General features: G+C 38.0%; 3 protein-coding genes across 4 annotated transcripts in view; 2 read left to right on the top strand and 1 right to left on the bottom strand.

Annotated features, from left to right (window-relative positions):
• Positions 1 to 2527, top strand: part of stxbp2 (syntaxin binding protein 2) — an 11445-nt gene extending 8918 nt beyond the window's left edge. For both annotated transcript variants that reach the window (XM_030140339.1, XM_030140340.1), the window contains exons 15-19: positions 1 to 72; positions 170 to 268; positions 364 to 449; positions 1588 to 1748; positions 1847 to 2527. The exon at positions 1 to 72 is cut by the window's left edge and continues 35 nt beyond it. In XM_030140339.1, the coding sequence (XP_029996199.1) occupies positions 1 to 72; positions 170 to 268; positions 364 to 449; positions 1588 to 1748; positions 1847 to 1926 (498 nt within the window). In that variant the 3' untranslated portion in view covers positions 1927 to 2527. The remainder of the gene's footprint in view (positions 73 to 169; positions 269 to 363; positions 450 to 1587; positions 1749 to 1846) is intronic.
• Positions 2528 to 2823: 296 nt separating this feature from the next.
• Positions 2824 to 9413, top strand: LOC115423499 (uncharacterized). The gene is made up of 16 exons (XM_030140341.1): positions 2824 to 2927; positions 3022 to 3062; positions 3506 to 3590; positions 3671 to 3735; positions 3825 to 3968; positions 4106 to 4265; positions 4402 to 4568; positions 4792 to 4956; positions 5037 to 5187; positions 5325 to 5488; positions 5662 to 5814; positions 6001 to 6154; positions 6246 to 6361; positions 6817 to 6999; positions 7702 to 7740; positions 8535 to 9413. The coding sequence occupies exons 3-16, from the start codon at positions 3542 to 3544 to the stop codon at positions 8961 to 8963; spliced, it is 2139 nt and encodes a 712-aa protein (XP_029996201.1). The 5' UTR covers positions 2824 to 2927; positions 3022 to 3062; positions 3506 to 3541; the 3' UTR covers positions 8964 to 9413.
• A 168-nt stretch (positions 9414 to 9581) lies between these two features.
• The window catches only part of LOC115424214 (uncharacterized), a 93894-nt gene continuing 88909 nt past the window's right edge, over positions 9582 to 14566 (bottom strand). Inside the window, 10 exon segments of the mRNA XM_030141334.1 lie at positions 9582 to 9673; positions 9949 to 10080; positions 10209 to 10304; positions 10383 to 10487; positions 10686 to 10856; positions 10964 to 11089; positions 11181 to 11384; positions 11460 to 11768; positions 11953 to 12077; positions 12184 to 12349. Coding sequence (XP_029997194.1) covers positions 9653 to 9673; positions 9949 to 10080; positions 10209 to 10304; positions 10383 to 10487; positions 10686 to 10856; positions 10964 to 11089; positions 11181 to 11384; positions 11460 to 11768; positions 11953 to 12077; positions 12184 to 12349 — 1455 coding nt within the window. The 3' untranslated portion in view covers positions 9582 to 9652.

Below are 14566 nucleotides of genomic sequence, written 5' to 3' on the forward strand. Positions count from 1 at the left end.
CATGCTAACATACAAGAAGACAGCAAAATCATCACCAACCTGCAGAACCTTGGTTGCAACATCATTGCTGGGGTAAATTTCTTGATTCATGTTTTGGTTACAGGTCTAATGTTGTGTACAATAAATGTATTACCTCAGTATATATTACATATTAAGCACTATCTGTTAGGGCCGCAATGCTGGGAAAACACTGCCAGAGCGAAGGGAGCGCACTGAGAGCACCTACCAGCTCTCCAGATGGACACCCACTATCAAAGATATCATGGAGGTACTATAGTGAAAATAACAATAGAGATGTTACTGGATCAACTCAGTCTTCGACATTTACATTTCATTTACACAGTTTCTTTGTCTTTGTGCCAGAATGCCATAGATGACAAACTAGACAGAAAGCAGTGGCCATTCATTGCTGATCCTGCTCCCATCAGTACTACTCAGACTGCAGTCAGGTAGGTGCAAGAAATAATGAAGAGCATCTATTTCTTTTAAAACACCATGACTTTAGACTGGAAAGGGTACTGGTTTATGAATATTACCATTAAAAAAAAAAACTGTAAGGATTAATATGAAAGCTTAAAAGAGACATCTACTTTCCTTATTTTGCTATGTTTCAAGGAAACAGTTGTCCATTGTTTTGTTTTGTTTTTCTTGTTTTTTTCCCACAAATGCGAACCAGGTGACAGACAGATTATTATTTAAAAGAGAGCTTTTATCCCTGTGACTGAGTTTGAGCCAAGCTTTTAAAAACTGCCTTCAAGTTAAAAAGGAGAAATTAAGCCAGTTTTGCTTTGAATACCCCATAATCCCCTAGGGAATTCCTACCATCAGCATCATCATCATCCTCATGGTGATGATGATGGTGGTGTTTATAGACAACACTTTTATGCACTGAAGTTCACCGATAATCTGCATAATGCTCAGTGCTTGTCTCCTTCCTGCTTCAGCAAAGTATAGAACTTAAGCGGAATAATCATTAATGATAACACTACAACCAGCAATATAGGGCTGACAGTGTAACTGTACATAACACTAGGGTTATGTAACATGGTGTTGATTAGCAGAGGTAGTAGTGCAGCAAATAAAATTGTTCCCAGATGCTCCAATACTTTTATTGTGATTTTAACTGTCCCAGTCGTAGTTCACTGATTTCATGTGAACACATTCAAGAGAAGCATTCATCCATTAATTTTCTGAACCACTTTATCCTTGAGAGGGTCTCGGGGGTGCTGGACCCTATTCCAACCACAATATGGGTAAAGGTGAGGTACACCCTGGACGTATTGCCACTTCATTGCAGGGCTGACATATAGAGATGAACAACCAATCGCTCTCATATTCACACCTATGGGCAATTAACATGAACCAATTCACTTATGAAGCGCTTGTCTTTGGATGCTGGGAGGAAGCCAGAGCACCCAGAGGGAATCCATGCACACACGGGAGAGCATGCAAACCCCAAACAGAAAGTGTGAAACTTTCCTTTACAATATTTATACCAGTGGAAAACCTATATTAAGTTTGTTCCAGTATTTTGCATCCCTAACTGTAGATGCTAAATTAAGTTTGTTTGTTTGTTTGTTTTTACAGCAGTGCACGATTTGGGCATTGGCATAAAAATAAAACCCCATCAGAATATCGTTCTGGTCCTCGTCTCATCATTTTTGTGATTGGCGGGGTGTCACATTCAGAGATGCGCTCTGCTTATGAAGTCACTCGAGCCACTGATGGCAAATGGGAAGTACTGATTGGTAAGTAATCACTGATTAGTAGAAATGGGCGTCTTTCTCCAAAAATACCGGCCTTCAGTCTTTACTTACTTGAATATGCTACTTGTTCACCTTGACAGGGTCATCTCACATCCTGACTCCAACCGTCTTCCTTAATGACTTGAAAAGTCTGGACCAAGTTCCTAATCCTGATTGTTAGACTGTCAAACCCAGAGCACATTTAAATGAGGGTTTAGTCTTTCTTTGAAATGAGTGGTCGCTGGTGTTTTGTTGCAGCATTTCTGAAGAAATCTAAAGAGAAACATGAAGTGATATTTGAGATATATTCGTGGAAGGAGTAATATGTAATGCTTTATTTTATTAGTTATTTTTACTGTTTTGAAATCGGTTCTGTATAATTCTTTGATTGATATTAAAATATTTAATTTGAATGTAGACGTATTTGATTGGTGATTGTACTATTTTGATTCTTATTTTTGCTACATCTTTGATTTCCTTATGTACTTAAAATACTGTATCATTCCCACAAAACTCAAATCATCTCTCACCAAAACTTACTGAAGTCTGCTGTAATTGTACATGTTAATATTAGTGTACCACATGTTTCATAATATATAAACTGTAGGATGCATTTTCCTTAGGCACCTTCTTCATTTCATCTGGGAGGAAATGTCTTGACTACTGTATGAAATCTTGCACATTTACTAAATATGTTAATATATTGCTGGGAGCTACTGTAAGGGGTGTTTGGTTGTAAACTGTTGAAAATGCGTAATAAAAAACATAATATTCACTCTAAACTGTTGTATGTGTAATATTTTATGACCAAAACCCTTAGGCTATGCTGACTAGTAATATGTAATGGTAATATTGTCGATTCAAAGCACAAACTTTAAGTACTTTAAGTACAGTCTTGGATCAAAAGAGAGAGCATATACACCTATCAGTAGAAAAAGATCATCCCTCTCGATGTTGAGGATTATGTTTCCATCTGGGATTACAGATGGTAATATTAAGAACAGTGTACTGGCTAGGGTCTTAATGGCAATGGGTTAATACTCAGGACTTAACTCTATTTAAAAGCCTTTCACTGAGCTGTATCCAGTGCACAGTTGGACAAACGTCAAACAGGATATTTTTCATTGCGCTTGCAATACGTCTGTTCCACAAATATTGAATGGAATCCATCAGTTACAGAAGGTATGTTAATATCACTTCTTGTACTCTTGTAGCCTGCATTGTATGTAGCTTTATTACCTTCAACTTTTAAAAAAAAATATATTCTTCATAATGGCAGCTACTGAATTGGACTCGGAGGCTACAGACACAATACTGGTAGGACATTAAACATAAATCTTATGCCACTTAATGATTTTGCTTTGATACCTTTTTATTTTTGTTTGATATTTTGGTATCTGTGTGTGTGTGTGTACATAATGCATTTATTGCATTAATCTATTTAGAATGTATATTTCATTTTTAATATTTACAATTCCCTATGTGTGATACCTTATTACAATTTGTTTAATATGGTATAAAAGGTAAAATTATGTATTATAGTAATTTTTGATATCAATTCCCTCCTCAGTTTTTGAGATTGTGTAGAGTTTGAAAATTTTTTTTAGCCATTTAGGAATATTAATTTTTTTTTCTGTTAAGAATGTGACAAATCAGAGTGGTTAAGACAGCTGAATGTTTTTAATTTCAAGTGAGAAAACAGTCAATCTAACAGTTGTAATTGTTAAGCCTTGATTATTATTATTGTCATCGTTCAACAGGAAGTTCCTGACCTGAGTTACTCACAACGTAGACAAATGGATGACCGGAACTGCATCTTTAGTCCTGCTAAATCCACACCTACCGGTTAGGACAGAAAACAGAAATATGTTTTACATTGTATACTTTCATTTGTAGATTGTTGTTTCATGCCCTGCTCTCCACAGGTTCATCCTCTGACAAGAGATACCTTGAAGACCCACGAGTCTCATTGCCTGGGTTTAACTACCAGGTGCTGAATTATGAATTGTTTTGCATCTGCACAGTTGCTGTGAAGATAGATAAATGATGTCTTATCTAAACTTTGCCTTTTTGTCTTAGGAGCCAGGCTTCAATAATCACCATGGCTCTGCACCTCAAATCTCTGTAACAGAAAGTACTCCAGATAGGAGCAGGAAGCTTCTGTCAGTGACCACACAGCAATTACATGTTCCGCCTGAGCATGAGTGCTCCAGTTCCATTCAGGTCTGTATTGTCTTGCTATATCAAAATAGTTGCTGCAACTGTCATCTAGATATATTCTTCTGACTTGATTATGTGTTGGTATACGTTCCTTATCCTCATCTTAATTGGATCTTTCCCATGCTGTTTGTGTCTAACAGGCAGAATCACCTGAAGAACAGGACAAATTCATGATTATGATCAGCAATGCCCAGCGTGGGCGAATGGATGATCAGCGATGTTCCTTGAACCCAAGCAAGAGTGCACCCTGCACACCTCAAAATACAGAGAGAAAGTCTGTCACAAGCTCATCAAATGCAGGTTAAATAAATGAGATCATCTGTATTCAAGTATCTGAAAGTGGTTAAGTGTGTTAAATGTCAGGATTTAATCTTCACTGACTCAGGATTGGGTTTCCAAAATTAATTGTAAAATTGTCTGTTTCTTGTCTTACCAGGTCAAGATCAAGACGCGTTTTTAAACCTCCTCGCCAACACTCAGAGCCAACGGCTTGATGACCAACGAGTGTCTCTTCCTTCATTACCAGGATTACAGAATGACAATTCCACATCTAACTCTGGAACAGACTCAAGCTACTTATGTTACATGGTTTCTAAAGTCCAAGTAAGTTGTATATATCTTGTCATTGTTGGTGGATAATATGTATAGGGTTTGGAATATTTAGCAAATCCATAAATGTAATGCTATTCACTGTTTCGTATGATTTATGCTACACAGTGACACCATGAAGCCAACATTAGCCCAATCTGTCGTGGGCAGCATTTAAACAGTGTACCTCTGAATTTGATGACAAACATAGACCTAAGTAATTTTCATTAATTTTTAGGGATCCAGGATGGATGACCAAAGATGCTCATTACCCCAAATCCATGCCCCAGAACCTGAGGGTGCATCAAAAAATGATGCGTCGGGGATTCCACGATCAGCCTCATTTTGCCTCACCTCAGATACACAGCAAACTAAGTACAAAGATAAATCATCTCAAAAACAGGTACTTACTTACATTTCTTGTCATTTTATTAACCATTTATATACTGCATGTTTACTCCATTGGTTTTTTTCTCCATCTAGTCAGTAAATCCAGCTGAGCAGGAAGATTTCTTTAAAAAGATTAGTCATGCCCAACAGAGGCGAATGGATGATCAGCGCTGTGCCTTAACTATTTCCCCAAGTCCCAAGTCCACACCCAAACACGAGCCGACTGAGAAACCTCTAACTAAAGGTTAGAGTCTATTTATCTTTTTTATTACATTTTTTTCAGTTTTTACAGGTCTCATGTAGTTCGGACCTTGCCATGGACCTTATTTTGTATGTATTTCATTCAAACATTAATGTCCCCTTTAACCATCATTGTTATAGATTCTGAAGCATTTTTCAACCTGCTGGCCAATTCTCAAGGCCATCGTCTTGATGACCAGCGAGTGTCCCTGCCTACATTGCCAGGAATACAGAATGGAGGAACCAAGTCAACTGCGGAAGACAGGGATGCAAGCTACTTGTGTTACATGGTCTCCAAAGTCCAGGTTAGCCCATTACATACTGTAAAATCATATGAACACAGTTATGAAAAATCTTTGATAGTTCTTGTTATTTTAATTCAGAGAATTTATTATGGATGTGGGGTACTGTTTGTTGAACAATATGTCTAATTATTTTGTCCAGCCTCATAGATATAAACATAACTCTTCCTCAACAGGGCTCAAGGATGGATGAGCAGAGATGTTCTGCACCCAATCTCTTCCAGAATTCAGGTACCCCATCTCCTCAACGCAGAGATCTTAGCTCAGAGGCTGATAAACCTCTCCAGAGGTCTGCCTCTCTGAACCGTGGGAGCACAAAACCACGACAGGTGAGACACTACACAGCACAGCCTATAGTCTACTTATTAGTTTTTGTTATTATTTGAGTCTTTCAGCATATGTGATAGCAAACAACACAATCTTATAAAGAAAAAAATGTAAATGTTATCATTGTTGGCTGGTTTTTATATTTTATTGTTATTTTTATTTTTTTTTAATTTATTTTTATATTGTAGGAGGCGTCTCCAGCTGAGCAGGAGCAGTTCCTTAAAATGATGAGTCATGCACAACGTGGACGTATGGATGAGCAACGTTGCTCTTTACAGCCCAGTAGAAGCACACCTGCTACACCCACACACAATGGAAGTGCTTTAAATAACATACCTACAGGTCAGAATAATACACAGGACAAGGAGGTCAACTATATGTTTGCATGTATTTGTTTCATGCCACCAGAATAACCAGTGACACTCTGTCACAGGTGCAGAAGCAGATGCATTCTTCAAAGCCATTGCCTCCAGTCAGGCCCGACGACTAGACGATCAGCGTGTGGCACTTCCTAGCCTGCCAGGAATAAGTGGAAAGACTAATGAAAAGGTAAATAGTTGTAACACAAAGACTGCAATTCTGCTACATTAATTTAAAGTATTATTTGTGTAGACACAATAGGACTAGGTCACAATATGAATAGAGTTGAAATTTTTGGTAAAAATAGGTCCTTGTTATTTTACACCTCTGGAGTAAATAGAATGTAGAGCGTGTATTTTGGGTGGCACATTTTTTTACTTAAGTTGTAATGGAATGTGAGAGCTTCTCAAAACAAATCCATCATCCTGTTCCCAACAGAAACAATGATTTATAGGAACACGATGGCAAAGTATGGCCCCTTGTTCTGGGGTATATTTGTATATTTTATTTGTATTTTATGTGAAGAAAACTATATTTTTGCATGACCGTGCCTGTCTAATAAACACCCCTTGACTACAGTTGATTGTCATCTGCTATTATGGTGGAATATTTGACAGATTATCTTCCTATTTTTCTTCTGCTAGACTGCTGCCCCACAAATCACTGTGACTAAAAGTACGCCAGGAACATCAAAGAAGAACTTCACTACTTGCACATCTCACCCCCAAAGGGAATCTGCAGAAAGTGGTTCCCCTAGAGTCATACCCAAGTCTGCCTCATTTACCCCTGAGACACAGTATCAAAAGATGATGAACCCCCAGACTCAGGCAAGTGTGGCACCTGAATAAAAATATTTTGAATGAGTCTTAACTTTCTTTTAATGCTGACTACTCTTCACTCATCTCTAAATCCTCACTATCTATCATTTATTTCTTTAAACTCCTTTAAAAGCATTTTAGACTCAGCTTTATTGTCATTCGATCAATGGCACATGATAGAACGAAATATAGGTACCCAGGTCTCGGTTTTGTAGCAAAGAAGATAAAAGGATAAAATCTAAATAAAATATATGAAAGGTAAAATGTGCAAACAAAATAAATTTTACAAGCTGTTATGGAAAAAAAATGTTGGTGCTCTACAAAATCTCTGGAATGGACTATTTTCCCCTTACTTTCCTCCTGTACTGATCATTTATTCTACTTTTACAATCTTTTTTTTAATGTTGCATTAATGTTATAAGTGAGTTTTACTTGTGAAATTTGTTGTTGCCATTTTCGCTCATCTTACATCTCAATGGGACCTTCTTGGATAAATAATGGTTAAATAAATAAATAAATCTGTGGGTTAATGACTGCAACACTACCCTTTGGTATTAGCCTTATTTATCAGAGACTGTGTGTTTCTTTCTTGGATCATGTTTCAGTTTGGAGGATAAGGTGGGCAAATCCAGTCTTGGAACTCTTTAGTAATGAAGAGGGATGAAAAAATGTCAACAACACTTAGGAATATGTAAAAATCTTTTCTTTCAGGTGACATTGAAGGTATCAATGAGCTTCTCACCACAGCAGGTAAGCTTTACCATGGCAGGTGTACATAAACTGGAATATATATATGTATGTATATGTATATATATATATATATATATATATATATATATATATATATATATATATATATATATATATATATATATATATGTGTGTGTTTGCTTAAAACAGCGTATGACTTTCATCACAATTTTTTTTTTTTTTTTAATTTGTAAAACCCAAGTGATAGCCTAATTATCACTAATCCATTAGTCTTTCTGTGCTTACACACCTGAATCATTTTTCTCACGGTGAGCAACTTCGAGGATGACTCCATCCTAAACACAGTCCACTTGTTAACTTAACAAACTGAAACGTCACCTTTTCGGAAATTTTATCACGAAGTCCATTGTGGGAAGCAAAAAAATGGGCCAGATCGCTAGAATGTTAAAATTATACAGTTCACCAGGGTTGTTTTGAAGAATGAGTATAGTCAGTGGATGGAGGTAAAGGCGACATTTGGGTTCTGTACTCACGAAGAGACAGCAAAATTGCTGCTGCGTGGAATTCCCATTCCCACAATGCACTTCGTGACAAAGTTTCCGAAAAGGCTAGAGTGACATTTCGGTTTGTTATGTAAACATGCTGACTGTGTTTATGATGGAGTCATCTTTGAAGATGTTCACTGTGAGGGAAGTGATTCAGGTGTGTAAGCACGGAAAGACTAATGGATTAGTGACAATTAGACTCTAACTGGGGTTTTACAAATTTAAAAAAAAAATTTGCGATGAAAGTCATATGCTGCTTTAAACCAATATATCTTTTATATGGCAAAGGTGCAGGAGAACGTCGACCAGCAATGCCCATTTCCGGAGCTCTTCCTCACTGTCGGAGCCCCTGGAGATAACCTTGTAATTCCTCTCAGCCCAGGACCTGGCAGACCCCTTTCTCTCAGTTTAAACCTTGTTCCAAAAGAAGATGTGAGATCCAGGCACAGTTCTCCACACCGTGCCAAGAGTCCCAGAAAAGCCCGCTCAAGGCCGTCATCTCCTAAACCAGGTGCAACAAGTCCACACAAACAGGAGATGCCTCTGTCCAGATCTATCAGCCCTGATGAAGACTACTTTTCTCTGATTGAGAAGGTTCACACAGCACAGATGCAGATGGGAATGGCTCAAGGAGGAAAGGCCAGAGAGAAGGCAGCACAAGGAAGGGGAAAGGGTGGTGGAAGGAAAGATAGAAAGGATAATGGAAATAAACATTAGTTAATTATCTATTGAGAAAAAATAGATTAAATGTGACATGACAGAACATGTTTAATGAACAAATGTATTTTTGATTTCGATGTAGTTTTCATATATATATACGTAACTGTAATAATTATAATAATAATAATAATACTGATAATTGTAAAGATTTCCTGAAGTAGAATTTACATTTGTTTGCCAATATCATAAAAGGATAATTACTTGTTAAAATATTTTATTTATTCATGCATTTTTCTTCTTTGATTGTGTAATATTTCGGATTCACATCTAGTCTTTTGTTTCACACTCAGTGGTTTGAGAAGTCAGTACTTTGTATTTTTTCAAATGTAAATACTGTAAAGATGAAGGTGGTGCTGTTTAAAATATAAATGCAAAAGGAAAAAATTATTTGGTATGTTGGAATGTGTAAAGTGACACAGTATAACAATAAAGACAGCAATAAGACAAGAAATTGAATTATTTATTTACCACTTCATTGATAAAACTGAGAAATTAATCTAACTGAGAAATGAGCAGAGAGCCTATTGTAAACTAAAGGTAAAACCTTGTAAAACAAACTTCAGAAAGAAAGAAAAACAACCACATGACTTTTTTTTTTTTTTAATTTATTGAAGATTTACACAAGAACTTTCCTAAGGGACTCATATTATATGGCCTCTGTTGATATGCCTCATGGATCAGAAATCTCATTCAGCAGAGTCACTTCCCTGAAAGAAAGGAATAAAGAAAGATAAGCAATACTTGCTCTCATTATTTATAGGAATATACAACATTACAATGTATGCTACTGATGATAACTCAGAATTTTTGTTCTTACATATAGGTGCCAATACTGTAATTTTATATGCCTATATTTACTTTGAGCAGTGAAAGGCAGAAGTTGGCCATAAATATGAGAAACTATTAGTGCAATGAATGACATGGAAAAACAGATCAAGTGGGCTGATTCATGAGACTGTTGCAAGACTATGATGATGGTTACCTTTCCAGCATCACGGCTCTTGGCTCTCAGCTTGTTGACCTGAGACTCAGCGATGTCTGCACGCTCCTGAGCTTCCTCCAGTTCATGCTGAACCTTCCTAAGCCTGGACATGTGAGTGTTGGCTGCCTCCTCCTGTAAAGCATTTGGAGTTATAGGTATTTGTAACTTATTTGCAACAATTGAATGTGATATTATTAAACAGCGTAATATCTTGATTACAATCATCAACTAATTTTGACTAGACATGTACTTATACTTACAGCCTCCTCAGACTGTCTCTTGTAAGCTTTGACTTTGAGCTGCAGCTTGTCAACCAGATCCTGAAGTCTGTTCACGTTCTTCTTGTCCTCCTCAGTCTACACAGAAAAGAGTTGCCATTAAAAGCAAAAATTGTTATGTACAAATTATATACAAATAGATGGACTTTTATTTACCTGGTAGGTCAGCTCCTTCACTCTCCTCTCATATTTGCGAACTCCTTTAACAGCATCAGCTCCACGTCTCTGCTCAGCTTCAACTTCAGCTTCCAGCTCACGCACCTGCAAGGTTATAATAAATAATTGTTGAACTTGTTCGTTTTTATAAATTTCACTGCAGAAAAGCAGTCAGAATTTATTAGAACATAAATATTGATCTTGAGTCTCGATAGATCGATCCTCTGTCATCGTTTGAATATGTACAGTACAGATGAATAGGGTAATTAACATTTAAGCATTCATACCATGGATAATACATACCCTAGACTCCAGTTTCTGGAGCTGCTTCTTGCCACCCTTCATGGCAAGGTTCTCAGCCTCATCCAGACGGTGCTGCAGGTCCTTGACTGTGACCTCCAGGTTCTTCTTCATCCTTTCCAGATGAGCACTGGTGTCCTGCTCCTTCTTCAGCTCCTCAGCCATCATGGCAGCCTGGAATATTTTTATTTTATTTTTTTTAAAAATATGGATAAATATTATAGAAATTGGTCATTTAAGGTGAATTTGTTATAGAAAGAAAAAAATGGATACAATCTTACATCAGTGATAGCCTTTTTGGCTTTATCTTCTGCATTTCTTGCTTCCTGAACAGAATCATCCACTTCACCCTGAACCTGGACAAGATCAGCCTCAAGCTTCTTTTTGGTGTTCAGAAGACTGGTGTTCTAAAAATTTAACAAAAGTCATACTTAACCTCCAATGTAATAAAATCCTCATAATTTAGTCTTATTATTTTAGGAATCATTAAAGTCCAACCTGAGAGTGAAGCAGTCCAACACGCTCACTAGCATCAACCAGCTCCTGCTCAGCCACTTTGCGTCCTCTCTCTGTCTGCTCCAGAGCTGCTCTCAGCTCCTCAATCTCAGCCATCATCAGACCATTTCTACGCTCCACCATGGCGACCTGCTCCTTCATGTCTTCCTGTCCTCTGACAGCATCATCCAGGTGCAACTGAGCATCCTGACAGAAGAAAAACAGAAATTAACCTTCTGTGCTCAGACTATTTGTTTTTACTTTATTAAACACTAAATTCACCTTGAGCTGGCCCTGGACGTTCCTCAGTTGCTTCTGGGCCTCAGCAGCCTGCCTGTTGGCATGGCTCAGCTGAATCTCCATCTCATTCAGGTCTCCCTCCATCTTCTTCTTGACTCTCAGGGCATCATTCCTGCTCCTGACCTCAGAATCTAAAGTGCTCTGCATGGAGTCGATGACCCTCTGGCTGTTCCTCTTGATCTGCTCCATCTCCTCATCCTTCTCTCCCAGCTTCCTGTCGACCTCACCTTTGATTTGATTGAGCTCAAGCTGAACACGAAGAATCTTGGACTCCTCATGTTCCAGGGTGCCCTGCAAGAAACATTAGTATGAGTATGAGAGCTGTATAACAAAAAATGTTTGGCTATTTCAGCAAACTTTGATTGAATTTAGTGAAAGCTACTGGATTATTACTACTGGAGTATTGCTATGATGGATTCATGAAACAATTACTTATTTGCTGTAATAAAAGAACTAATGCAATAAAGACTTAAACCTCTGCTTCCTCAAGGGCAGTCTGGATTTCAGCCTTCTCACTTTCCACAGCCTTCTTGGCTTTCTCCAGCTCGTGGATGCTCTTTCCAGTCTCACCAATCTGTTCAGTCAGGTCTGAGATCTCCTCTGTAGACCAAAGAGAGGGAAATTTTAGATATGTTTTAATTTGTTATATTTATACTCTCTGATTTCAGATCCTCAAGCTTCAAATACAGTAGGAAGATTGACATACGCTGCAGGTTCTTGTTCTCTCTCTTCATGGTCTCCAGCTGATCCAGAGCCTCCTCATAAGAGTTCTTCATCTTGAACAGTTCAGTGCTCATAGAGCGAGCCTCCTTCTGGGCTCCCTCCAGTTCAGCCTGACCCTCCTCATACTTCTGCTTCCATTCTGCCAGGACCTGGAATTATTTTCATGAGTAAATCAGATCACCAAAACAGAATTATAATTATGATTACTTTGCACTTTTTGTTGTTTATTCTTGTCATTTACCTTGTCAAAGTTTCTCTGCTTCTTGTCGAGGTTGGCAGCCAGAGCATTAGCTCTCTCCACATCAATCATGAGGTCCTCCACCTCACCCTGCAGCCTCTGCTTGGTCTTCTCCAATGAGGCACACTTTGAGTTCACAGCCTCAATGGATTCCTCAGCCTCCTGCAGACGCTGGGCAAGCTTTTTCCTGTGATGAGGAAAGATTTGAAATACTTTTATCTGAAAAGGTAAATTGAAAATTTATCAAGACACTGAAAATGTAGTTCATACTTGGCCTCCTCCAGTTCCTCAGTGCGCTGAATAGCATCAGTCTCATATTTGGACCTCCACTGAGCCACCTCACTGTTGGCCTTGGACATTCCTCTCTGCAGCTCAGCCTTGGCCTCCTGCTCCTCCTCAAACTGCTCTCTAAGCAGATCACAGTCATGGCGGGCTGACTGGACAGCATGAGCCAGGGCGTTCTTGGCCTAAAAATTTATTATAAGAGCCAGCATATAACATAGGTGATCATTTTCTTACCATACATGTACATGCATGTACATGTACTCTCAAAAGTACATTCAACTTTCCTCATGGAGTTACTAAAAACTAATTTCATTTTGTTTTCTGCATTTATACAGTAACTGGTAAAAGAAGGACAACAAATGCAGGAGAAGAGATGGGAAATACAGCACAAAATGACCATCAAGTGAGTCAAAGGATCTTCTACATAATGTGTGAATCATTAATTTTCCACTTTTTTAAAACCATACATTGGATATGACCCTGGATAGCATCATGTCTAATGAATGGATAACCAAAACTACTTCAAATGGATCACATTATGGATTAGGCAATACACATACAAATTTTCATACCTTCACTTCCTCCTCGATGTGTCTCTTTAGCTCCTCAATCTGCTGAGTATAAGCCTGTTTGCCTCTGGTCAGCTGGGAAATGAGAGCTTCCTTTTCTTCAACCTGGCGAGTATACTCACCTGAATGAATTTGGTGAGAATAAAAATAAGGTTTGTAGGACTTCTTTCCAAACACAGGCAAAATACATTTTTATTTTGAAATTTAAAAAAATAAGTGTTCAAACATACAGGACAGTGCTATATATTTATAATATCTAAGGTATACTATATATCAATAACAGTGTTCACATATAACAATAGGTATAGATCATGAAACATCTTTGCTTTTAATGATTTTCATTCTCTAGATTGTCTAACCATCACTGACAAAGATGAACAGGTGTACCTTTACAAGCTACACTTTATGCATTAAAACAAACAAACAAACAAACAAACATACATTTTTCAGTGAATATCTTCCTTAAAATGATAACTTTTAATATAACAGTTTTCATGAATACATACCATTCTCTGTTTGTAGTCTTGCCCTCTGTGCACTCAGATCATTAAGCTGACGAACATTCTCATCATTTTTGGACTTAACTTCACTCAGTTGGTCTTCAAGAGTTCTGCACATTTTTTCTAGATTGGCCTGTAACATACATACAGGGTATCTATATTTTTCTTATAAGAGACATTTTCAAATTGTAAAAGTAGCTAGAGTATCTATGATCTCCTATGAACATGTAAATATGTATGTGAACTTTCATGATCTCACACCTTTGCTTTTGCAACAGCCTCCATGTTGCTGGAGAGGTCATCAATCTCCATCTTGAACTCACTCTTCTCCTTCTCAAGCTTCTGCTTGACACGCTGGAGGTTGTCGATCTGCTCTCCCAGTTCTGCTACACTGTCAGCCTGCTTCTTGCGGAGAGCTGCTGCAGTAGCTTCATGCTGCAGGGTGGACTCTTCAAGATCCCGACGCAGCTTCTGGAACTCAGCCTCACGCTTCTTGTTCATCTCAATCTGAGCGGCTGTTGCTCCACCAGCTTCCTCAAGCCTCTCACTGATCTCCTCCAGCTCCCTGGAGAGGTCAGCCCTCTGCTTCTCAACCTTTGCTCTAGCAGCTCTCTCAGCCTCAATCTCTTCTTCAAGCTCCTCAATGCGAGCCTAGATGTGATGATAGAAGTATCAAGAATCTTTAAAATTGTGTAACATGAAAATATTACATATATAATAATCATGAAAAATACCTTGGCATGACTATTAAGTTACCTGGAGTTCCTTGATCTT

This window comes from Sphaeramia orbicularis, chromosome 8 (assembly GCF_902148855.1).
Source record: "Sphaeramia orbicularis chromosome 8, fSphaOr1.1, whole genome shotgun sequence".
Taxonomy (NCBI): domain Eukaryota; kingdom Metazoa; phylum Chordata; class Actinopteri; order Kurtiformes; family Apogonidae; genus Sphaeramia; species Sphaeramia orbicularis.

What these genes read in the sequence shown, in the direction of transcription:
- LOC115423499 (XM_030140341.1), top strand. Translation starts at nt 3,542, where the DNA reads ATGGATGACCGGAACTGCATCTTTAGTCCTGCTAAATCCACACCTACC. An exon ending in AGTGCTCCAGTTCCATTCAG is followed by an intron (nt 3,969 to 4,105) that starts GTCTGTATTGTC and finishes TGTGTCTAACAG; the next exon opens with GCAGAATCACCTGAAGAACA. An exon ending in ACATGGTTTCTAAAGTCCAA is followed by an intron (nt 4,569 to 4,791) that starts GTAAGTTGTATA and finishes ATTAATTTTTAG; the next exon opens with GGATCCAGGATGGATGACCA.